General features: G+C 38.0%; 1 protein-coding gene across 5 annotated transcripts in view; it reads left to right on the top strand.

The window, feature by feature from the left end:
* Positions 1-24,632, top strand: part of ACAP2 (ArfGAP with coiled-coil, ankyrin repeat and PH domains 2) — a 175,459-nt gene that overhangs the window by 55,371 nt on the left and 95,456 nt on the right. For all 5 annotated transcript variants that reach the window (XM_063622164.1, XM_063622162.1, XM_063622161.1 and 2 more), the window contains 3 exons: positions 4,051-4,108; positions 14,172-14,291; positions 15,131-15,184. In XM_063622164.1, the coding sequence (XP_063478234.1) occupies positions 4,051-4,108; positions 14,172-14,291; positions 15,131-15,184 (232 nt within the window). The remainder of the gene's footprint in view (positions 1-4,050; positions 4,109-14,171; positions 14,292-15,130; positions 15,185-24,632) is intronic.

Raw genomic sequence — 24,632 nt, 5'->3', positions numbered from 1 at the left:
ATCTCAGCTCACCGCAACCTCCACCTCCTGGGTTCAAGCGATTCTCCTGCCTCAGCCTCCCTAGTAACTGGGATTACAGGTGCCCGCCACCACGCCTGGCTAATGTTCATATTTTTATTAGAGAAGCGGTTTCACCATGTTGGCTGGGCTGGTCTTGAACTCCTGACTTTATGTGATCTACCCACTTCAGCCTCCCAAAGTGCTGGGATTACAGGCATGAGCCACCGCACCCGGCTTCTCTTCTAGTTTTATGTTTTTAGGTAACTATTTTTCAATTGATAATAAAAAATTGTGATGCATGAATAGATAAGAGAATGAAGGTATTGTTATTAAAAATAAAGTATCTGTTTTTCTGAATTCTGGGCTTATTCAGCTTAGAGTACAGACAGCTAGAGCTAAGTCCAAATTTTATTTTCTTTTATGTATTTCATATATGAGAAAAGATTTTCATTCATGTTCTTATATTTGACATTCATAATGGTCAGTAAACTTTTTCTGTAAAGGGCCAGATAGTAAATATTTTGTGCTTTGTGGGCCATATGGTCTCTCTTGCAACTACTCAACTATGCCATTATGGCATGAAAGCTGCCATAGAGAGTACGGAAGTGAATTAACTTGTCTCTGCTTCTGTAAAACTTTAGAGGAACAGAAATTTGAGTTTAATATAATTTTCATGCATCACAAAATATTATTTTTTAAAAATATTTTTCGGCCACTTAAAAATGTAAAAACCATTTTTAGCTTATAGACTTTGTAAAAACAGGTTATGGATCAAACTTGCCTGTTGGGTAATTGTTTGCTGACCCTTGTGACTGTGCTCATTTTCTTCTCTTTTCTTCCCTTTCTCTTAACATCTATTTACCTTATTACTTATTCTCTGTTTTGCTCATTTTGCTGCTCAATCATATATTTTATTTCATTGTTGATGTGTATATAACTTGATTTTTTTAAATTAAATTTTAAGCTATGGAGGGTAGGGGTCTATAATTTTGGCCTCTTTATTGCCTTGCATTTTTATAAAAGTTATATGCCTCGTAAAAATTTGGGAGGATTGCAGAGAAATAATATCTATCATTTAATATTTTGAAAGATTGTTGGGTAAATTCTTTTATTTCACTTATTAGTTTATTAAACATATATTCCAGAATGGTTCTGTCTTATTAATGAATAGAAGTCATCTCAGTGGTAAGCCAAAGGAGAGAAAGAATCTGCAAATTGATTTTGTTCTTTGTGTCATGTACTGTGATTGATGATATGAACAGTCCTCATTTAGCCTTTACCACCCCCCACTTAAAAAAAAAAAAAAAAGAGATGGAGTCTTGCCCTGTGGCCCAGGCAGGAGCACAGTGGTGCAGTCATAGCTCACTGTAACTTGAAACTCCTGGGCTCAAGCAATCCTCCTGCCTCAGAATCCCCAGTAGCTGGGATTACAGCCACACACTACGTGCCTAGCTAACATTTTTTATTTTGTATTTTTTGAGAGACTGAGTCTTGCTTTGTTGTCCAGACTGGTCTCAAACTCCTGGCCTGACGCTACTTTTTGTATTTTTAGTAGAGACTGGCTTTCGCTCTGTTGGCCAGGCTGGTCTAGAACTCGTGGCCTCAAGTGATCTGCCCAGCTCGGCCTCCTGATGAACTGCTGGGATTACAGGCGTGAGCCACTGTGCCTTGCTGCTTACCTTTCTTTAAACGTGTTGTTTTACAAAAGTGAATTAGTAGAATTGCACAGTGAAATAAGATTGGAGAAGTTACAAAAGTTTCTCCCAACCCATTTGTTTAGTAGAAACCAACGATTAAATCTCAAACTGGTCAGTTCAACTACTTTGCTTGAAAGACATGGAAGACTGAGTAAAGATAAATAAAGGTTAAAATGTAAATGAAGAGGGTATCTGACAATTAGTGAGTTTCACCCTTGGCTCAACAAACATTTTGTTTGCGTGTCTGTACCGCTATGGGGAACTGAGACTAGTAGCGAGATGCACAGTGATAGAATGTGTGTGAGGTGCTGGAGGGGCACGGGAGGGTATGCCATTCAGCTTGAGTGTTTGAGGGGTTCCAAGAGGACCATGTCTTGGGGAGGTGGTGTTTGGACTTCTTTTTCCCCTTTATTAGCTTTAAACGTTACTTAAAAATGCATAGTTGTTGAAAATAGTTAAACAATCCAGAATTTAGTAAAAAGTGCAAATCCTTATTTATGCTTTCTGCTGTCAAATCCCCATTCTTCAGAGTTGTAGTTCATAGACTGATAAATATGCTCCCAAATTGAGCTCATGCTATGCATATAATTTTGTAGCTTGCTTTTTCCCCCATATAATACTCTATGCTGTGCAGATTTCCATATCAGTAGATACAGATCAACCTCATTTAAAATCTGCTGCCTCACATAATGGTATGGATATATGATAATTTATTTACATTATTTCCTATTGCTGCACATCGAGGTTTCTAACCCGTTACAGTGAATATCCTCATACACATACATTTGTTCTCTTGTGTAAATTAAGTTTTAAATGATGAGTAGGTGAAGGGACTGAGCACTGATGTGAATGAAAAATGTTTTCTAGGTTAAGGGGACAATGCATAGTTTGAAAAACTTTGCTGAAGCTAATGAGAAACTTTTAGTCGGAAGAAGTATTTCTGTTTCTGTGCTACAGAGTGTAGCACCTTCCGTTTTCTCCAATCATATGCTAGAGCATCTCATTTTATCACAGGCATTTCTTTACTGAATAATTTAAAGTTATTTTCTTATTTTAGAGATTTAAAAACTTCTTAAAAATAAATGTTACCCAATGGAGAAGCAGAACCACTAGTCAACAAGGTGATTATTCAGAGGTCACACAGAGGTGAAGTGGGAGTTCTGGAAATTGAGTTTTTTGTTTTATTTTGAGACAGGGGCACCTAGGCTGGATTGCACTGAAGCCTCAACCTCCCAGGCCCAAGTGATCCTCCCACCTCAGCCGCCTAAGTAGCTGGGACTACAGGCATGAGCTACCACGCCTGGCTAATCTTTTTATTTTTTGTAGAGACAGGGTCTTCCTGTGTTTCCTAGGCTGGTCTCAAACTCCTGGGTCCAAGCAGTCCTTCCCCTCAGCCTCCCAAAGTGCTGGGGTTACAGGTGTGAGCCACCATGCTTGTTCCGGAAATAGTTTTCATCCTAGCTCTGTCTCCTGAGAATATCTTACTCAGTGTAAATCCCCCTTTACTATCCAACTTAAAAAAAATTTAGTTAAATCTTAAAATACCTATTTGAGAATTGCTAGTTTATCAAGTAGATATATGAAAATGGCACAAATGACTTAAAGTAGATAAATTACATTTTGTTATACATACTCTTGAGTGTAAAATGTTTTCATCCCAAAAACTTAGTTGCTGCTATTTTGTTTCAGACAAATTTCCAGTTTCGAAATGTTGCCTTGTAGTGTGATATGAAGTGCTAACTGGTATTATAATTGTATTCTCTTTTGTCAGTAAGACAATATTTGGCTTATTTAGTTTCTGCATTTTACGTAATCTAACCTTTGCTAATTTTTCTGTATTAAAATTATATTGCTAGGAGAAGAAGAGAGACTAAAATTAGTGTTAGGTGCTGATTAAAAAAATACTTTGGAAACAAAACAAGGGTGATATTTTTCTGAGCTATTTCTAAAAGTAAAAGCTCTTCTTTTTGGTTGCCAACAATGCCTTGCAGTTTGGTTGCATGTGTTTTGTTATCAAGAAATCTGATTCTTTGTACGCCTCAACCTTTAAAATTTCTTATTCATTTAAAAAGTGCATGCTAAATAGCTGTATTTAGTGTTATTAATTGGAATGATACTAATGCTGAGTATAAATTAGCGTAATGTGTTCTGTCATTGTCCTAAACAATAATTGTATTATCTGTTGTATTGCATGATGATGAAGTATTGATACTAAATTCCAAGGTAATTATTACTTCATGTGAAGTGTAATTTTTAAGCATTCATATCTATCTTTTCATTTAGAGTTACTTTTCAAGAGTAAAGTGTACATTTAAACAAACGAAATAACTTGTTTTATATTTAATTTTTCTAGGGCAGCTTTGGAAGAAGTAGAAGGTGATGTGGCAGAATTGGAACTAAAACTTGATAAGGTAAATTTTACATATTTAGCTTTTTAAAACATTGATTCTCGTTTGCTGTAAATAATGATTAGTACCTACAATAGTAGGTCTCTTTTTTATTTTTTGGAGACAGAGTCTCACTCTGTCACCCAGGCTGGAGTGCAGTGGCATGATCTCAGCTCACTACAACCTCCGTCTCCTGGGTTCAAACGATCCTCCTGCCTCAGCCTCCCAAGTAGCTGGGATTACAGGCGTGCACCACCATGCCCAGCTAATTTTTTGTGTTTTTAGTAGAGACAGGGTTTCCCATGTTGGCCAGGCTGGTCTCAAACTCCTGACCTCAGGTGATCCACCTGCCTCGGCCTCCCAAAGTGCTGGGATTACAGGAGTGAGCCATCGCACCTGGCCTGGTAGCTTTTTATCTCTATGAGGGTAAATGCTATTATTATCCCAGTTTTACACATGAGGAAAGTAAGATTAGAGACACTAAGTAGCCTGTGTAAAGTCTAATCTAAGTGCTAGAGCAGGAATTCGAATCCATGTCTGACTTCAAAGCTCACTAAACATCCTTTATGTTGTTAAAAGCTTTTTCTGGGGCCAGGTGTGGTGGCTCTTGCCTGTAATCCCAGCACTTTGGGAGGCCGAGACGAGCAGATCACCTGAGGTCAGGAGTTTGAGACCAGTCTGACCACCATGGAGAAACCCCATCTCTACTAAAAAAATACAAAATTAGCCAGGTGTGGTGGTGCATGCCTGTAATCCTAGCTACTTGGGAGGCTGAGGCAGGAGAATCGCTTGAGCCGGGGAAGTGGAGGTTTCCGTGAGCTGAGATCGTGCCATTGCACTCCACCCTGGGCAACAAGAATGAAACTCCATCTCAAAAAAAAAAAAGAGAAGCTTTTTCTGTGTTTTCTACCAAAAAGATTGCATCTTTCTTTTTTGTTGCTTAATGGATTTCATATATAACCTGACCATTGTATAAATTTGGGTCTGGCCACATTCAAATATAAATACAATTTAAAATATTCCATTTTTAAGCTAATGCTAGAAATGCTTAAATACATACTTAGTAATCGGTATGGTCATATTTTATGGAAGGGTAAATGTACATTGTTTCCCTCTGTCTATATTATTGATGATTTTTTTGGTGTCTGTCCAAGAAACACTGTTTGCTATATAGTAGGCAGAAGCAGTAGAATGAGTAAGACAGCTTCTGATCCATTTGTTTAGATATACTTCTGAAACCTCTGCTCATTAACATGTTTCTCTTTAAATTTCTGGAGATAAATCAGATGTATATATTTGAAATACCTTTTCTGAAAATAACTTTCTAGTTTAATAATTATTGTTATAAATGGCATTGCTGTGTAACGTAGTGCTTCTCAGACCTTAACTTTGCATAGGAATCCCTTGGGGATCTCATTTTGTGAAAAGACAGATTCTGATTCAGTAGCTGGAGATACCTGAGATTTTGTGTTTGTAACCGGAATTCCAGGTGATGCCCCTGCTGTTGGCCCACACTTTTTGAGTAGCAAGGATGTAAAATATATTAAGCTGAAGGTTTTCAAATGTTTTGAAACCATGAAACACACATCTTTATATAATATAAATAGTCTAGAAACTATAAAATAGCATTAGTTCTATATGTAAACAAATTACATCAAAATTCTAGAAGATGTTTAGAGATAAGTTATTTTTGTATAGTACTCTATAATTTTAAAGCTCTGTAATATATAGTATCTTTTTAATTTTTACAAGAATCCTGTAGGATAGGACAAGTGTTATTATTCCCATTTCATAGATGAGGATACCAAAGCCCAAGAAAGTGACGGGGACTTGCTTCAAATCACAAAGTAGAAGAGGCACAACCAGGGTTAGAACCCCTTTTCTTTTTTTTTGAGACAGAGTCTTGCTCTGTTACCCAGGCTGGAGTGCAGTGGCGCCATCTCGGCTCACTGCAACCTCCGCCTCCCAGGCTCAAGCACTTCTGCCTCAGCCTCCTGAGTAGCTGGGATTACAGGCTCACGCTGCTATGCCTGGCTAAGTTTTTATATTTTAGTAGAGATGGGGTTTCACTGTGTTGCCCAGGCTAGTCTTGAACTCCTGCGCTCAGGCAATCTGCCTGCCTTGGCCTCCCAAAGTGCCGGGATTACAGGCATGAGCCACCGCACCCGGCCCCATCTGTCCTTATGATCACTTCAGTGCTCTTCTTGTGCATCACTGCACTTCAGGATCAGCGTTGGGGAAGCACATGCCACTGAGAAATGTTCTGAGGAATGCTAGCTAGCTTCCAGGCAAGTCTTTGTAAAAATTAATATTTTGATTTTGGATAAGGATATTACTTGAAAATGCCTTCCTTTGTTTCTACTTAAAAATTACATGTCTGGCTTTTTATTACTATTTTATTTTATTTTATTTTTTATGCTGAGACATTACATTTATTTTCAAGTACTCTTTGAAACAAAATTTTAAACTCTTAAGGTAGACAACAGAAAATATAGTTTTGATTTTATGGAAGATTTATGAGAGAGTATGTAGAGGGGCAAGGCCTTTTAAAGAATCAGAGTGGTATAAGAAGGATATCTTATTACTTATATATACATAAATAATACATATATTATTACATATGTATTATATACATGAAATAAGAGTAATGTAATAAGGTAGAACCACATGTAAATCATATGAAACACCTGTGGTGGGACACTTCAGAGTTTAAAATACCTAAACAGACAGAATCCACCAACAGTGTTTTTGCTGATTATTTTGCTGTTATGAGTGGATTGTTTTTTCCTTTGTATTATTCACTTGGGGTAGGGCACACACACTACTAGAATCTTCAGACCAAAAGATTCAAATCTGAAACAAGTTATTGAAGTATTGACATTGAGTACTAAGAACTATAAGCCCATTCTAGAGTCTGCCTTACCCAAAGGGCTACCAAGGACACATGGAAACCTGACAGCTTAAAAAATATCACTGTTTTCCCTCCCACTGAAGTTCCATGGTTACTTTTATATTTCTCTGGTTTCTGTACCTCTCCCAAATTCTTTTTTTTTTTTTAATTAAAAAAAATTTTTTTTTGAAATGGATTCTTGCTCTGTCACCCAGGTTGGAGTGCAGTGGTGCAATCTCGGCTCGTTGCAGCCTCCATCTGCCATGCTGAAGCGATTCTCCTGCATCAGCCTCCTGAGTAGCTGGGATTACAGGGGCACGATACCACGCCTGGCTAATTTTTTGGTATTTTTAGTAGAGACAGGGTTTCACCATATTGGCCAGGCTGGTCTCGAACTCCTAACCTCAGGTGATCTGCCCCCCTTGGCCTCCCAAAGTGCTGGGATTACAGGCGTGAGCCCCGATGCCCAGCTAAATTGTTAATCTATTAACTATTATTTTTATTTTAGAAACTGTGGGGAGTTAGCATAAGGAAGAGAGGCTGAGAGGAGGAAGTGGTTGTTATTGAAGGTAGTGGCAGTGAAGGACTAATGCGGGTGGTGGAGGGGTTGCTCCAAATCTAGGTTAATGATTTCATAGGTTAGTGGAGGGCAAGTTCCACCTATAGTATCATTGTAAATCATGCCAGGGACAGGTTAAACTACCTTGCTGACTTTACCTATAATGTATGCCACCAGTAGTTCATTCTTTCTGGTGAATAATGCTTTATGAGTGGCATTGCTCTACTGAGTTCAATTGTTGATCCATTCTTGCCAGGTGTTCTGTCATTGACAGCATCATAGTGCATCATAGTTGCCATCTAGGCTTAATTTCTGCATGTGTTGCATTGTCTCACTGGCAATGCTTGTTCCCCATTGAGCAGATACTCTTTAAATCTCAGCCAAGTACTACCAAACGTTGGCTCTTTCTCTTCTGTTGCATTGTTTTTTGCATGTACTTTGATTTAAGCTGTTATAATATTGTAATTTTGGATGGTAGCATAGCCTAGTAGTTAAGAACACAAACGTTGGCTCTTTTTCTTCTGTTGCATTGTTTCTTGCATGTACTTTGATTTAAGCTGTTATAATATTGTAGTTTTACGTGGTAGCATAGCCTAGTAGTTAAAAACACAAAGCCTGGAGCTGCTGCTGGGTTTGAGTCTGGCTCTTATCATTTACTTGTCCATTTACTTGGACAAGCTCTTCAACCTTTCTGTGCCTCAGTTTCTTCTCTCCAAAATGGGGAAAATAAGAGTGTCGATTTCATAGGATTATTATGAAACTAAAATGAGATAATACATGTAAAGTACTTAGCACAGTTCTTGGCATGTGGTAAATTCTAAGTAAACAATGATGCTGTCTCTTCAACACACTGTTAGCTCCTTGAAGAGAGACCGTCCTTAAAAAGGAAAAAAACCGGCCGGGAGCGGTGGCTCATGCCTGTAATCCCAGCACTTTGGGAGGCCGAGGCAGGCGAATCACTTGAGGTCAGGAGTTCGAGACCAGCCTGGCTAACATGGTGAAATCCTGTCTGTACTAAAAATACAAATATTAGCTGGGTATGGTGCCCCTGGCGTGGTGGCATGCGTGTGCCACTGCACTGCAGCCTGAGTGACAGAGCAAGACCCCATTTCCAAAGAAAAAGAAAAAACCCTCATTTGTTTTGTATACTTGGTGTATACAAAGTCCTGTGTTTTACTTATATTATTTCTTATCATTATAGCAATATTGCAAAGTCGATATCCCTAATTTGCACATGAAAAAACAAGAATTGGAGAGTATGTTACTCAAGGATAGTCAGCAGATAAGTTGTTTGTATTCCTGTCATCTGGCAGAGTGTCTATGACATAGTAATCGCTTAGTAAAAAGTTGTTGAATGAATTAGGGATATTAGTTTGATAATTTAGATGGACTTGACATTTAATCTTGTAGGTAAAACTCTTCCTTCTTTGTAGGTTTGTATTATTCAGTTATAATCTCATTTATCAGTGTCATCTAACAAGTATGTTGACACCTGGCAAAGTCTCAGTCTTCTCTCTTTCAGCCTCCCTCCCTCTTCATTGCCAAGTCTGTCCTTCCTCCTGGATAGCTGCAGCGTATATGTGGTTCTGCTATATGACGATTTCATTTTCTCTGTAACTCCTGTGATAGTGACCTCTGTTCTACTTCTGATAGCTATTTCATGGCTATGTTCTGTGCCTCATCACCCAGGGTTCTAATCTTTGAAATCTGGAATGCTGATATCCTACTTTCTGACTTGAGTCTCCAGTCCTTCCAGTTCTCAGCCTCATTACTGCTTCTGTTCTTCAGCCCTATCTCTGGTCTTTCACTATCCACTTGTGATATTCCAGATCACTGTTTTTTTTTTTTTTTTAAATTTTACTGTAAGTTCTGGGATACATGTGCAGAATGTGCAGGTTTGTAACACAGGTATACATGTGCCGTGGTGGTTTGCTACACCCATCAACCCTTCATCTAGGTTTTAAGTCCCGCGTGCATTTTTCCTAATGCTCTCCCTCCCCTTGCCCTGCCCCCAGCAGGCCCTGTTGTGTGATGTTCCCCTCCTCATGTCCATGTTTTCTCATTGTTCAACTCCTACTTATGAGTGAGAACATGCGGTGTTTGGTTTTCTGTTCCTGTGTTAGTTTGCTGAGAATGATGGTTTCCAGCTTCGTCCATGTCTCTGCAAAGGACATGAACTCGTTCTTTTTTATGGCTGCTCAGATAATTTTTAAATACATTTCAATGTATTCCTCTTTTTTATAATTAAAAAAAGTTGAGATAAAATTAACCTAACATAAAATCCACTGTTTCAAAGTGTGTAATTCATGGTTTTTAGTATAGTCCCAGTGTTGTACAACCATCACCACTATCTAATTCCAAAATATTTTTCACCCCGAAAGGAAACCCTGTATCTATTAGCAGTCACTCCCAATTCTCCTCTCCCTCTATCTTCTGGCAACCTCATCTACTTTCTGTCCCTGGATTTGCCTATTCTGAACATTTCAAATAAATGGAATAATACAATATTTGGTCTTATGTGACTAGCTCCTTTCTCTTAGCATGTTTTTAAGATTCATCCATGTTGTAGCATGTATCAGTCCTTTGTTTTTATAGCTGGATAATGCATCATTGCATGGATGTACCTCATTTTGTTTATCCATTCATCAGTTGATGGACATTTGAGTTGTTTCTCTTTTTTGGCTGTTGTAAATAATGCCGCTATGATCCCTTTCAGAGTACTCTTAATTTTATTACATCATTATTTCTCTTCAGAGACTTTCATGTCCCTTCCATAATACCTACTTTGCAGAATTCTCCACTGTTTTAAGTCTAACCATCTATATTATTTGTTCCATATTTGGCCTATAAAACCCTACAGGGGAAGTTACACAACTGTTTGGTGAAACCAACTAACTGATGGTGCTACACATTCCTGGAATTCTTGATATAAAGCAGTTTCCCCCAAATGCAGTCAGGTTCCTTTCTTGTTACTGTTAGTGGCTCTTCAAGACCTCAAGATTTGCCACATTGTTCTTCATTCTCAGCAGATGACCTTGTCTCTTCTTCTGCTTGGTGGGAATGCCTTTATTTCTTGCTCCTAATCTAGAAGTTTAACAGAATCTGTTCTTACAATTTAGTTTTTCTGCTTCTTTGAATGATAAAAGTATCCCTTTTTCTATGCAGTTCCAAGCCCCCTGCCTCCTCAGGACTTTGCTTTGGCATCTCTCTCCTTTCCCTTCTCTGCCACCTCTATCTTAAGTAGACAAAGATTTTTTTTTTTTTTTTTTTACTAAGTTTGTTTCTTAGTAAAACAAAACAAAAGCAAACAACAATAAGAAAACCTCCCCCTCTGACAAGGAAGCACAAATCTCTATTGAATAATTACCATGTGCCAGTAAGTTTGTGCTAAGAATCTTTTTTTTTTTTGAAGACAGAGATAGAGTTGTTGACCAGGCTGGTCTCAAATGCCTGGCCTCAAGAATTCCTCCCATCTTGGCCTCCCAAAGTGTTGGGCTTACAGGCGTGAGCCACTGGCCTGTGCTAAGAATCTTTATGTGTATTCTCCTACTCTTTTTTTTTCAGTAATCATATATGGTTTGGTACCATTGTTATGTGTGATACAGAAGAAGAAATCGAAGTTTGTTGAGGTTAAGGTCACTCAGGCTCACTTAGATGTTTAAGTATGACAGTAGGTTGAACCTAAGCAGACTTAGCTGAGAACCCTATATTTTTTGCCATAATGTTTTACTATTAACCTGTCTCTCTTTGTTTTTATGGAAACTTTTAATTATTTTTGAATTTAATTTGTTGCATAATACCACCTATGTAGTACACAATTTGAAGGTAAAAAAGTGTGTACCTAGTGAAAATCAGTCATTTTCTAATCTCTTTCCTAGAGGAATGCACTGAACTAGTTTCTCTTATGCCCTTGCACAATTTTCGTTTTTTTTGAGACAGCCTCATTCTGTCACTGAGGTTGGAGTACAGTGGGATGATCTCAGCTCACTGCAACCTCTGCTTCCCCGGTTCAGGCAATTCTCCTGCCTCAGCCTCCCAACTAGCTGGGACTACAGGTGCACACCACCATGCCTGGCTAATGTTTGTATTTTTAGTAGAGATGGGGTTTTGCCTGTTGGCCAGGCTGGTCTTGAACTTCTGACCTCAAGTGATCTGCCCACCTCGGCCTCCCAAAGTTTTTGGATTACAGGCGTGAGCCACCATGCCTGGCCTTTTCACAAAATTTTCTAAGCATATGAAAGTATTTGTACTTTTCAGTACAAATGACTCCCCATTTCAACAAAAATATTAACACTGTTCTACATTTTGATTTTTCTTTTAATATATCATGGATGTTATTTGTTATTATAGAGCTGTCTCATTTTAAAAAATGGTTGAATTGTATTACCTTGCATGGATATATCATAATTTATTTATCTAGCTGTCCACTGACAGACGCTTAGCTTGCTACCAGTATTTTACTGTGACTGCAGTGAATAACTTTACATGTGTCACATGGCCTATCTGTAAAATATAGTTGTAGAATACATTTTAAAAAGTGAAATTGCGAAGTTAGAAGGTACGTTTTAAATTTTGATAGCTCTTGCTAAACTGCCTTCTGTAGATATTGTACCAATTTACACCCCTACCAACAATGCATGAGAGTGACTATTTCCCCATACCTGCCCTCTTTAAAACAGCATGTTATCAAACTTTTTGATCTTTGCTGTTATTAAAAAAAAAAAAAAAAAATAGTAATTTCCATTTCTTTTATTATAGCGAGAATGAATATCTTTTCATGGGTTTAAGACACATGTATTTCTTGTAGGGGGGTGATTATCTCTGCATGTATGTTACCCATTTTTTCTAGTAAATAGTTGGATTTTCAAAATGATTTATATACCCTTTTTTATGGTAAGGAAACTTGTCCTTTGTGATTTGTCTTAATATTGTTTTCCTATGTTGTTTCTTTTGACTGTGTTTGTTTTTTCCTTATAGAGATGTCTTATTATGTAATTGGATTGGTCTTTTTTTCTTGCACAGTATTTGAGCTTCGCATCCTTCTCAGACTTCCCACTTTGAGATTATTGAAAAAAAAAATACCTTCTGTTTTCTCTTTGATTTCTGATTCTGTTTTTATGTTTAAATCCTTATCTGTAATTAACTTGGGAGTCTGTAATACAATTTAATTTCTTTTTTTATCCCCTTCAGATGACTGTCCAGTGTCCCTAATATCATTTATCAGATAACTTTTCCCCCACTGGCTGGAGTATTACTTTAATCAAATATGGCATGTTTGTATCTGTTTTTTTGACTGTGTATTCTCTTACATTGATCAGTTTGTCCATTTGCATTTACTACCAGACTTTACTATCTTTCTGTAATATATTTTAATATCATATAGTACTAATATTCCTACCTTATTACTGTTCTTCAAATTTTTTTTTGCTCATCTTGCATAGTGGTTACTCCATATGAACTTTAGAATCAGTTTTTCTGGCAAGACATTTTATTTTATATTGTAAATAGCAAATGATTTAAAAAGACATCTGTGCCAGCATTTCTCACAGTGGGTTTTGTGGAACATTGGTCATATAATAATGCTTCCTCTAACAAGAATTCCGTGGTCAAATATTTTTGGGAAATGCTACATATTATATACCTCCCCTCTTGGATGCACATTGATAAATCAAAAGCCCTTAACAGTATAGCAATATCTTCTGTTGCCTTTTCTAGGAATCCTTCCCTGGTCCCCACAGCCCTGGTTAAATGGTCTTCCTTTTTTTTTTTTTTTTTTCCATGCATAGTTTTGTCATAGTAGTTGTGTTTGTGCTCTATAGAATTTATCTACTTGTTAGAATTATAGAATTAGAGTTTTTGAGAGCAGAGATGATGTTTTCATTTTCTGTTCCCCTAGGTCTTAGGGCAGCAGTTTTAATTTATACTCTTGAGATCCTTCAGGAGTTTTTCTAAAGTTTTTCTTGGCTCTTTTTCCTCTTCTTGGTGACCCCCCCTTTCCATCCCCTCAGTACTTTTCTCTCCTTTGTCTAGAACAGTTTCACTTTTATCTGTTTTTTAATATTTGACATTTACCCATGATTTTGGTAAAAGAAAATGTTCTGTGTCTGAAAGAAAGGAGAGAAAGAAGGAAGGAAGGAATGGAAGAACAGGGAGATGGAGGGATAAAGGGAATGAAAAGAAGAAGGAAGGGAGAGAGAGAAAGAGAAAGATGAAAGAAAGAGAAGAGCCCAGTACTAAGGCTTAGACAATGCCTGGAACAATAGGTATTAGAGACATTTTTTTTTTTTGAGTACATGGTTGATTAATCACTTTAGCCATCTGCGTTGATAGACTAATATTGAAATGATCACTAAGCTATCATACCAGTTTACTTTACCTTTCCTCCAACGTACTTTTGTTGTTGTTATCACACAGCCTCTGGATCCTAAAAGGTCAACTTTTTTGGTACAACTCTGCTATGAATTTACTTTATAAGCCAAAGGAAAAAAGAATACTTTTCAATTGGTCTGTTTTGAGTTTATTGATGAAACAAATTGAACTTAACTAGGTCACCTTATATAGTTACTGCCAACACTTATTCAACTAAGTAATTTGTAAAACTATCTTCAACCTGATGAATTTTTTTTTTTCTTTTTCAGCTTGTGAAACTTTGTATTGCAATGATTGATACTGGAAAAGCCTTTTGTGTTGCAAATAAACAGTTCATGAATGGGATTCGAGACCTGGCTCAGTATTCTAGTAATGATGCTGTAGTTGAGGTTAGTATTACTAAAATTAAAGTTAAAAATGAAAAAAAAAAGCAGTAAGACATTAAAGAATTGTGCGTTCATCTACCTTATTTATAGTTATGGTGATACTTAAAATTAGAAGTAGAAAAGTGGTCACCCCTTGGTGCTGTCTTGTATAATTCTGTTTTCTAAGAGAAGTTGATGGTTGATTTGCATTGTGCATTACCTAGCATGGCTCTTCTCACCTAGTTTCTCATTGTTTTGGTTAGTTTACTAAGTTTACTTGCTGCTAGGTGAGCTGAAGCACCTGTCAGAGGGCCTGAGCAGGAAGATCAAGATCATGCCTACTAGTAGCTGCTTATAGGGGCACGCAGAGTGCATTAACCTAAGTACAGCATCTAACTCTATGTATGGGGGGCTGTATAAGTTCTGATTAGCCAGCTTATGCTGAGTTAGCTTAGATCCCTTGGTATATACTATGTGGTGTTATATTTCTTTCATGAGAAATAATAACTGGTGAAGAAATGGGTATAGTTTGATGATGGTTTGATTCTAGATGCCTACGTGGGCCATCTTGATACACGCAAAACAATTTTACCTTAGGTTTATATTTGCCATTTCTATTGTTAGCATAATACCAATGAAGGGGCAATATTAATTCTTTCACATTTTTAGGGTTTTATTTGTTACCACGTGTAGACGTGACCTCTGCAGAGTGTACCCATGAGGTAGTGAGATTGTCCTTGGAAATAAATGTTACTGTTTACAGTGTAACTTGATCTTCTGTCAGAAATTCTGAGGTCACATTTTTGTTACATATTTAAGTGGCTCATAAATGATTTGGTTTTCTTTTCCTTTTTTTCTCGTAGACAAGTTTGACCAAGTTTTCTGACAGTCTTCAAGAAATGATAAATTTTCACACAGTAAGTGTCAGTAAGTAGGTGTTACTATGACCATATTAACATTTTAGTATTTTTCATGAGTCACAATATTTTATGAAATGACTAAAAGGGAATTACATGGCTTTGATTGGTCGTCAACTTTTTAGTTGGGTGTATCTAAAATGTACACTGTGTGTGTATTTGTGAGTGTGTGTGCGCACGCATGCGTGTGAAAGAATAAGAATATTATTTTCCATTCTAATATAGTGAACTTAATATCATTGAAGGACATACACCCAAAAGTTAAATTTTTTCCCTTTAAGTTGTGGCTTTGTAAAATTTTTAAGCATGTATTTAAGAATAAGGAAGTAAAAGTCATTTTAAATGTAGCTATTTCTTTTTAGATACTTACCAATATATCCCCTTTATCTAAACAATTACCAATGTTAAAGAGTGTTATATTCTTTGAACTGTTTATATGTGTGTTTAAGATTTGTGGGCATTTATCCTTCAAGAATGAGAGATATATATTACTTTGGGAATGTCACAAAATTCCTTTACAAAGTTTGCAAAAGTTTACTGCAAATATGGCAGCTTGTAAGCTATATGTTTCTTATATTTTTTAAAAAGCTTAACTGATATGGCTGTTGTATAATTATTTAATCAGTGCTTTAAAATTTATTAGCCGCTATCTGTAATAAGAATATCAATACTTATAATCTTCATAAAATCTGCTCGTTTTGGGTTCTTAATTTGATTTTAATTTTTTTTGTTGGTTAGCCTATTTAGGATGAAGTAATATGACAATGTTTATTTTAATTATAGTTCAAATTTTAGCTATGCCAATATTGACATGTACGAGTATCTGCTTGAGTGCCTGTTTTCAGTTCTTTTGGGCGTGTACCTAGGTGTAGAATTACTGGGTCATATGGTAATTCTATGTTTAACTTTTTGAGGAACTGCCAAACTGTTTTCTACAGAGACTGTACCATTTCACATTTCCACCAGCAGTGTTTGAGTGTTCCAAGTTCTCCACATCGTTATCAACACTTGTTATTGTCAATTTTTTAAAAAAAATTATAACCATCCTAGTAGGTGTGAAGTGGTATCTCATTGTAATTTTGATTTGCATTTCCCTAATGACTCATGCAGTTGAGCCTCTTTTATGTGCTTACTGGTTTTTTGTGTATCTTCTATCATTGTTACCATTGTTGTCTGTTGAAGTCCTTTATTTATTTAGAGATAGGGTCTCACTCTGTCACCCAGACTGGAGTGCAGTGACACAGTCATACCTCACTACAGCCTAGAACTCCTAGGCTTAAGTGATCCTCTTACTGTAGCCTCCCAATTGGCTAGGACTACAGTTATGTGCCACCATGCCAGGCTAATTTTTGTTTGTTTGTTTGTTTGTTTGGTTTTTTTTTTTTTTTTTGGTAGAGATGAGGTCTTGTTCTTTTGCCCAGGCTAGTCTTGAACTCCTGGGCTCAAGCCGTCCTCCCGCCTCAGCCTCCAAAGCACTGGGATTACAGGTGTGAGCCACTGCACCCAGTCCCTTTGTCAGTTATTTAATTGGGCTTTTGTTGTTGTTGTTGTTGACTTACACTTGTTTTACATAGTTTGGATATTAAACCCTTATCAGTATATGTTATACAAATATTTTTTCTCATTTTGTAGGTTTTCTTTTTTACTTTCTTGAAAATATCCTTTGACACACAAAAGATTTTAGTTTTGATCAAGTCTGAAGTTCAGTTTATCTATTTTGTCTTTTGTTGTTTGTGCTTTTGGTGTTATGTGTTAGGGAATCCATTGCCAAATTCAAGATCATAAAGATTTACCCTTATGTTTTCTTCTAAGAGTTTTATGGTTTTAGCTCTAGTATTTGACACCAATTTGACCACATAATAGTTTTCTTTTTGCCTTCTGTTGAATTTAGATGACAGTGTTTGGTATATTTGATTTCTCTTTAAACCAAATGTAATTTAATAAGGAAGTTTTTTTTTATATAAATGATTGACTTTAAATTGACATAATAGACTAAATGTTTTCTCTATAATTTATTATCCTTTGAAATATTCCTCTCCTTTAAAGCAGTAAATCTTATACTATTTCTTTATATAATAATACCTTGCTCTTAGTTATGGTTTTAAACGTGAAAAGTTATGATTAAGATAAACTTTCGGCAAATAATTTTTTTTTTTTTTTTTTTTTGAGACAGAGTCTGGCTCTGTCTCCCAGGCTGGAGTGCAGTGGTGCAATCGTGGCTCACTGCAGCCTCCGCCTCCCGGGTTCAGGTGATTCTCGTGCCCCAGCCTCCCAAGTTGCTGGGGCTATAGGCATGCACTACCATGCCCGGCTAATTTTTGTATTTTTAGTAGAGACAGGATTTTGGCATGTTGGCTAGGCTGGTCTCAAACTCCTGGCCTAAAGTGATCCACTCACCTTGGCCTTCCAAAGTGTTGGGATTACAGGCATGAGCCACCGCACCTGGCCTTGAAGCAAGGTATATATGTATTATTTCCTTTGGAGGAATAGAGATTGGTTTTTTGTTTTGTTTTTTGTTTTGAGACGGAGTCTCGCTCTGTTGCCAGGCTGGAGTGCAGCGGCGCAATCTTGGCTTACCGCAACCTCTGCCTCCTGGGTTCAAGGGATTCTCCTGCCTCAGCCTCTGGAGTAGCTGGGACTACAGGCGCCCGCCACCACACCCAGCTAATTTTTTGTATTTTTAGTAGAGACGGGGTTTCAACATGTTGGCCAGGATGGTCTCGATCTCTTGACCTCGTGATCCGCCTGCCTTGGCCTCCCAAAGTGCTGGGATTACAGGCATCAGCCACTGCACCCAGCTGAGATTGGTCTTTTTAATACTAGTACTCTTAATGTGCCCCTACATTCCTGAAACCTATGCAGATTCCACTTTTCTCACTTTTCTTTCTCTCTCCTTCCTCCCTCCCTTCGTCCCCCTCCCTTCCTCCCTCCCTCCCTCTTTTTTTTTACTATTCCTTATACTTGAGAAACCTCATACTCTGTTGACTGTAAAACTCATGTTGCTTTAAAAAGATAATTTGTATACTAAGAAAAAAACCACTCTTTGTCCGTCTGTCTGGAGGTCTGAAGGCTGTATGTTGGTCAGCTTGTGTTTACATACATGTTTCTATACATGAAGAAGTTTTTGTCTGACACTATACCCAGAACTCCAGTGTGTATTTTATTCCCTTATTGTGACAGCATCTCAGAAATTTTCCTTTTAATAGATATAAAAATGAAATTGTGAGTCCTTGGTTTACTTTCTTTTAATTTTCTTCTTTTTATAGTTAATATACCATCTATTCTATCTGGCCTTTTTGTTGTTTTGTAACCAACACTTTAAATTTTTTTCAGTAGGAATGACTTGTGTCACTTGAACTAGAATTCCTATATTTGTGGCAAAAGTTCTTCCCTCATCATAGCCCTGTTATACTTCACTTTAATTAGACTATGGCTAGGGATAACACTTACCTCGTTTACGGTTCTACTCCCGGTAGTTACATCATTCTCATTTTAGGGAAGTCATTTAATTTTTCTGAGATTCACATTCCTCCTCCGTAGGCTGGGCGCGGTGGCTCATACCTGTAATCTCAGCCCTTTAGGAGGCTCAGGTAGTTTGATTGCTTGAGCCCTGGAATTAGAGACCAGCCTGGGCAACAGGGCGAAACTCCGTCTCTACAAGAAAGAGAAAAATTAGCTGGGTATGGTGGCTCATGCCTGTAGTTCCAGCTACTCAGGAGGCTGAGGTGTGTGGATCACTTGAGCCTGGGAAATTGAAGCCACAGTGAGCTGTGATTGCACGACTGCACTCCAGCCTGAGCGACAAGCGAGACCTTGTCTCCAAAAAAAGATGTGCATTCCTCCTCTGTGAAATGAAGGGGATTTACTAGATGACTTTCCATTATTAAACATTTATAAAATCATGAGGCATTTATCATTAGATTGAAATTTGGTCTCAGAGCCATTTGTTAAAATGTAGGAGAAGCCCAGTTATATAAAATGCTTTATTTTTGTAGCATTCTCTGGAATTCTAATTACATAGCATCCCAATATAAAGGATGATTAAGAAAAACTGCTGAAAGATAACAAATAGTGTAACCTGCATTAGATTCTGTAGCAGAGCTCATAACAGTTGGGCTTTGGTATATCAGTTTGTGTAAGGATAAAAGTCTGGATATTCCAGAGGTGTCATTTACCAACTTTGTGGGCTTAAATAAATGTTTGAAAATAATAAAACCATTTGTGTTATTAGTCAAGTAAAGATTAAACATATGTTGAAGTCAGATTGTCCAGTCATTTAATAAAATACATCATTTAGATTATCATGTAATTTATTTATTTATCTGTAAAAATGGATAGAACTCTTCTTATTCCTTTTAGAATGAGAATATCCTAGGTTTCTCTTTAACTCATATGTTGTTGCTGTTGTTGTTTTTGTGAAATGGAGTCTCGCTGTCTCTCCCAGGCTGGAGTGCAGTAGTGTGATCTTGGCTGACTGCAACCTCCACCTTCCAGGTTCAAGTGATTCTCTTTCCTCAGGAGTATTATGTTTAAAATTCTTTTGTTTTATCGCAATATATATATATATCTTTTTGGAGATGGAGTCTTGCTCTGTTGCCCAGGCTGGAGTGCAGTGGCGTGATCTTGGCTCACTGCAGCCTCCACCTCCCAGGTTCAAGCGATTCTTGTGCATCCGCCTCCCGAGTAGCTGGGATTACAGGCGCCCACCACCACACCCGGCTAGCGTTTATATTTTCAGTAGAGTTGGGGTTTCACCATGTTGGCCAGGCTGGTGTCGAACTCCTGACCTCAAGTGATCGGCCCACCTTGTCCTTCCAAAGTGCTAGGATTACAGGTGTGAGCCACTGCGCTTGGCCTTAATGCATATGTTTTTATAAGATGTGAACACACATGACTTTTTCAGAGCAGGTCATGTATGCTACATTCTACTAGATATTAGAATTGGTTTAAAGAGTGGCTTATTTTCCTAGAATTTAAGAGATTTTGGTGACTCCATTGATGACACTTTTGGATTCTAATTTGCTGTTGGTATAAGGAACTTGGAATATTTATTTGATTATTATCTTTGCTGAATGCAGCTTTAAAGTTGGTTTGCTACATAAATTCTATGAACATGTATGACTCTTTGCTATCTATCTGTCTGTCTGTCTGTCTGTCAATCATTTTTGAGACAGGGTCTTGCTCTGTTGCCCAGGCAGTCGTGTGATCATAACTCACTGCAGCCTTGAATTCCTGGGCTTAAGTGATTCTCCTAGGAGCCTCAGCCTTCAGAGTAGCTGGGACCACAGGCATGCACCACCATGCTCAGCTAATTTTTCATTTTTTTGTCAAGATGGGTTCTTGCTATGTTATCCAGGCTGGTCTCAAACTCCTGGGCTGAAGTGATCATCCTGCCTTGGCTTCCCAAAGTGCTGGGATTACAGGTATGAGCCACTGTGCCTGGCCAGTATTTTTTTTTTTTTTTGTACATTTGATTTTTCAATTTAGAGCTGTACACTTAGTCACTCAACAAATGGTTTTAGGCAGTGAGAACAGGGTAGTTTCAGTGTTTCCCAACTCATCTCATCTCATGGCACAGATTGAAAATGATAGTCATGTTTGTATGGAACACTGGAGAAAACTTCATGGGGAGATAAGGGCACCTATCTGGGTGAAAAAATTTTAAAGTTCTTTTTAATGGAATTATATTTTTAGAAAACACAGTATTAGGGAAGATACTATGTATTGAATGTGTATAACATGTCCAGATATTTTATTTTTACTTATTTATTTTTTATTTTTTGAGACAGAGTCTTACTCTGTCATCCAGGCTGGAGTGCAGTGGTGCAGTCTTAGCTCACTGCAACCTCTGCCTCCCGGGTTCAAGCGATTCTCCTGCCTCAGCTTCCCAAGTAGCTGGGATTACAGGTGCCTGCTTCCAGGCCCAGCTAATTTTTGTATTTTTAGTAGAGATGGGGTTTTACCATGCTGGCCAAGCTGGTCTCTAACTCCTGACCTCAGGTGATCTGCCCGCCTTGGCCTCCCAAAGTGCTGGGATTATATGAGTGAGCCACCACGTCTGGTCCAGATGTTTTAAAAAATAAGGTTGAACTTGCTTCAAAAAACTTAACTTTAAAAAAAGGTCTTCTGTGGGAGGCTGAGACAGGAGAATGGCATGACCCCGGGAGGTGAAGCTTGTAGTGAGCCGAGATGGCGCCACTGCACTCCAGCCTGGGTGACAGAGTGAGACTCCGTCTCAAAAAAGAAAAGAAAAGAAAAAAAAAAGGTCTTCTGCATGAAATATTTTCAAGCGATTCCTGGTCAAGATTTAAAATTGATGATCCTTTCAAATTATTGGTCATTGTTAATGACGAGAAACTGCCTATATAGGCATATTAGCAAAAGGCAGGGGAATATTTGTTGCCCTTTTCCCCTGACTCTCAGGAGCTCCTCTCGCACATGTAATTAGAACTTAAATAATTTCATCTTCTTAAGTTGTATTTCAAAGAGGCAATCATTCATAAAATGGAAGTGCTCTTCTTTTTCTCTGATTGGCACAAGTAATGCTTATATTTTCTGGGATAAATTGGATTTTTTGTTTTTTAGATGGAGTCTCACTCAGCCCCCAGGCTGGAGTGCAGTGGTGTCATCTCGGCTCACTGCAACCTCCGCCTCCCGGGTTCAAGTGATTCTTGTGCCTCAGCCTCCCTAGTAGGTGAGATTACAGGCGCTTGCCACCACGCGTGGCTAATTTTATCTTTTATTTTTTATTTTTAGTAGAGACGGGGGTTTCACCAAGTTGGCCAGGCTGGTCTCGAACTCCGGACCTCAAGTAATCCACCCATCTTGGCCTCTCAAAATGCTGGGATGACAGTGCCTGACCTGGATGGATTTTGAATAAAATAATGAAGCCTTTCTGCAGGTTTACACAAAAGTTGCTCTACCTCTTCCCCCTTCTGCCTACTTTTAACAATTCTCTTTTTGAATTCAGATGATAGCAGTGACTCACTTAGTGACTCATTTTCAGCCTCATGTTTCCACATTCTAAATCCATAAAGTTTGTCAGTATATGTTTTTTTGAGACAGAGTCTTGCTCTGTCGCCCTGGAGTGCAATGGCGTGATCTCTGTTCACTGCAACGTCTGCCTCTTGGGCTCAAGCAGTTCTCCTGCCTTAGCCTCCTGAGTAGCTGGGATTATAGGTGTCCACCACCTGGCTAATTTTTGTACTTTTAGTAGAGATGGGCTTTCACTATGTTGACCAGGCTGGTTTCCAACTCCTGACCTCAAATGATCCACCCGCCTCGGCCTCCCAAAGTATTGGGATTACAGGTGTGAGCCACCGTCCCTGGCAGTATATGTGAATTGTCAAAAATTTTAAGGACTGCTTCATACAAGTTAATCAGATAGCAGGGTGCCAGTTAGTAAAACCATTTTTTAAAGTCAATAACTAGTGTTAAACAAATCTGCAAGTTGAGAATTATTCCTCCCAAGCTGTTTGAATTCTACTTCTTTTAATTCATAAATTTTAGCAAAATTTGTTCTCTGGAAGTCAGTGCACTTTTGTATGAAATAGAAGATAATGATATTCTCATAGTGTTTCTTTGATGATACTTAATGTTTAGTCTTAGATTTATCATTTTGATAACATTTAATTTGGAATTAATATGTATCATGTCTACATGCATACTTTTATATATGAAAGATCCTCTGTGAAATGTTTTACTAGATCATCAGAGTTTTCCAAATAAATTTTTTATTTTTATTTTTAAATGAACTTCTGGGCTCAAGCAATCCTCAGACATCACCAAGTGCTGGGATTACAGATGTGAGCCACTGCACCTGGCTCCAAATAAATTCTTAATGTAAGTTTACATCTTGTAGTCATTGTTAGCTACACTATCAGTATGCAAAATTACAGTGTTTCCATAATATCTTTTTTGTTTCACAGTTTTTCTTTAGCATTTTTACTTTTATCATTAGGCTTTTTTTTTTTTTTCTGAGACGGAGTCTCACTCTGTTGCCCAGGCTGGAGTGCAGTGGTGCCATCTCGGCTCACCGCAAGCTCCGCCTCCCGGGTTCATGCCATTTATCATCAGGCATTTCTTTAGGTAGTTTGCAAAACAGTCAGTGCTCTTCCAAGATACTATATTCAAAGTTTATTTATTTTGTTTTGAGACAGAGTTTTGCTCTGTCACTAAGGCTGGAGTACAGTGGTATGATCATAGCTCACTGCAGCCTCGACCTCCTGGGCTCAAGTGATCCTTCTGCCTCAGCCTTCCAAGTAGTGGGACTACAGGTGTACCACCATGCCTGGCTAACTTTTTTTTGTAGAGCGAGGGTCTTGCTGTGTTGCCTAGGCTGGTCTTGAACTCCTGAGCTCAAGTGATATTCTTGCCTCAGCCTCCCAGAGTACTGGGATTAGAAGGTGTGAGCTATTGTGTCTGGCTTTTTTTTTTTTTTTTTTTTTGTAGAGACAGGGTCTCATTATGTTGCCCAGGTTGCTATTGAGCTCTTGGGCTAAAGTGATCCTCTCTGGGACTCCCAAGTGCTAAGATCAGAGGCATGAATCACTGTGTCCAACCTCAGATATTTTTTTCTGCTATTAGCTTGAGCACAGTTACTAATGTGCAGAAGCATCACTCAGCAATGAAAACTTTTTGATAGAGTAGGATTAGTCATTATGCATGTGTTTAGCTGGCATGCCATAAAATGTTATTCTCTTATTGAAATGTGGCACCTTTTCTGTTTCTTGTGCTGCTTTGGAAATTAACAAAGTTCTTGACATTTTTTTCCTGTAGGCTGGTATATTTTACAGTTCTGCAATTGTATGCAGCATTCTGGCTGTTGCTCTTAATTGAGTAACCTCGTAGTTAGCTTCTTGATCTGATATTATTGTAACTAATCTCGTAAAATAACTTTGTTTCTTATTTTGTGTTTGCAGAGGTTTAGTGTGCAAATCTTTCTGTATGAATGTAATTCTGCATTCTTAAAATGTTTCAATGTAAATTTTATTGAAAGATTATAAAATTAAGAATTTTGGGCTGGGCATACTGGCTCATGCCTGTAATCTCAGCAGTTTGGGAGGCCGAGGCAGGCAGATCACTTGGGGCCAAGAGTTTGAGACCAGCCTGGCCATGCCAAAACCCCATCTCTACTAAAAATACAAAAATTAGCTGGGCTTCGTGGTTTGTGCCTGTATTACCTATATAACCAGCTACTTGGGAGGCTGAGACATGAGAACTGCTTGAGCCCGGGAGGTGGAGGTTGCAGTGAGCCAAGATCACACCACTGCACTCCAGCTTGGGCGACAGAGGAAGACTGTCTCAAAAATAAAAAGAATTTTGGGAGCATTCCCCTTGAAAACCAGCATAAGACAAGGATGCCCTCTCCCACCACTCCTATTCAACATAGTATTGGAAGTCCTGGCCAGAGCAGTCAGATAAGAGAAGGAAATAAAGGGCATCCAAA

The sequence above is a fragment of the Symphalangus syndactylus genome, chromosome 17 (assembly GCF_028878055.3).
Source record: "Symphalangus syndactylus isolate Jambi chromosome 17, NHGRI_mSymSyn1-v2.1_pri, whole genome shotgun sequence".
Classification (NCBI taxonomy): domain Eukaryota; kingdom Metazoa; phylum Chordata; class Mammalia; order Primates; family Hylobatidae; genus Symphalangus; species Symphalangus syndactylus.
This window is presented reverse-complemented; position numbering and strand designations above follow the sequence as displayed.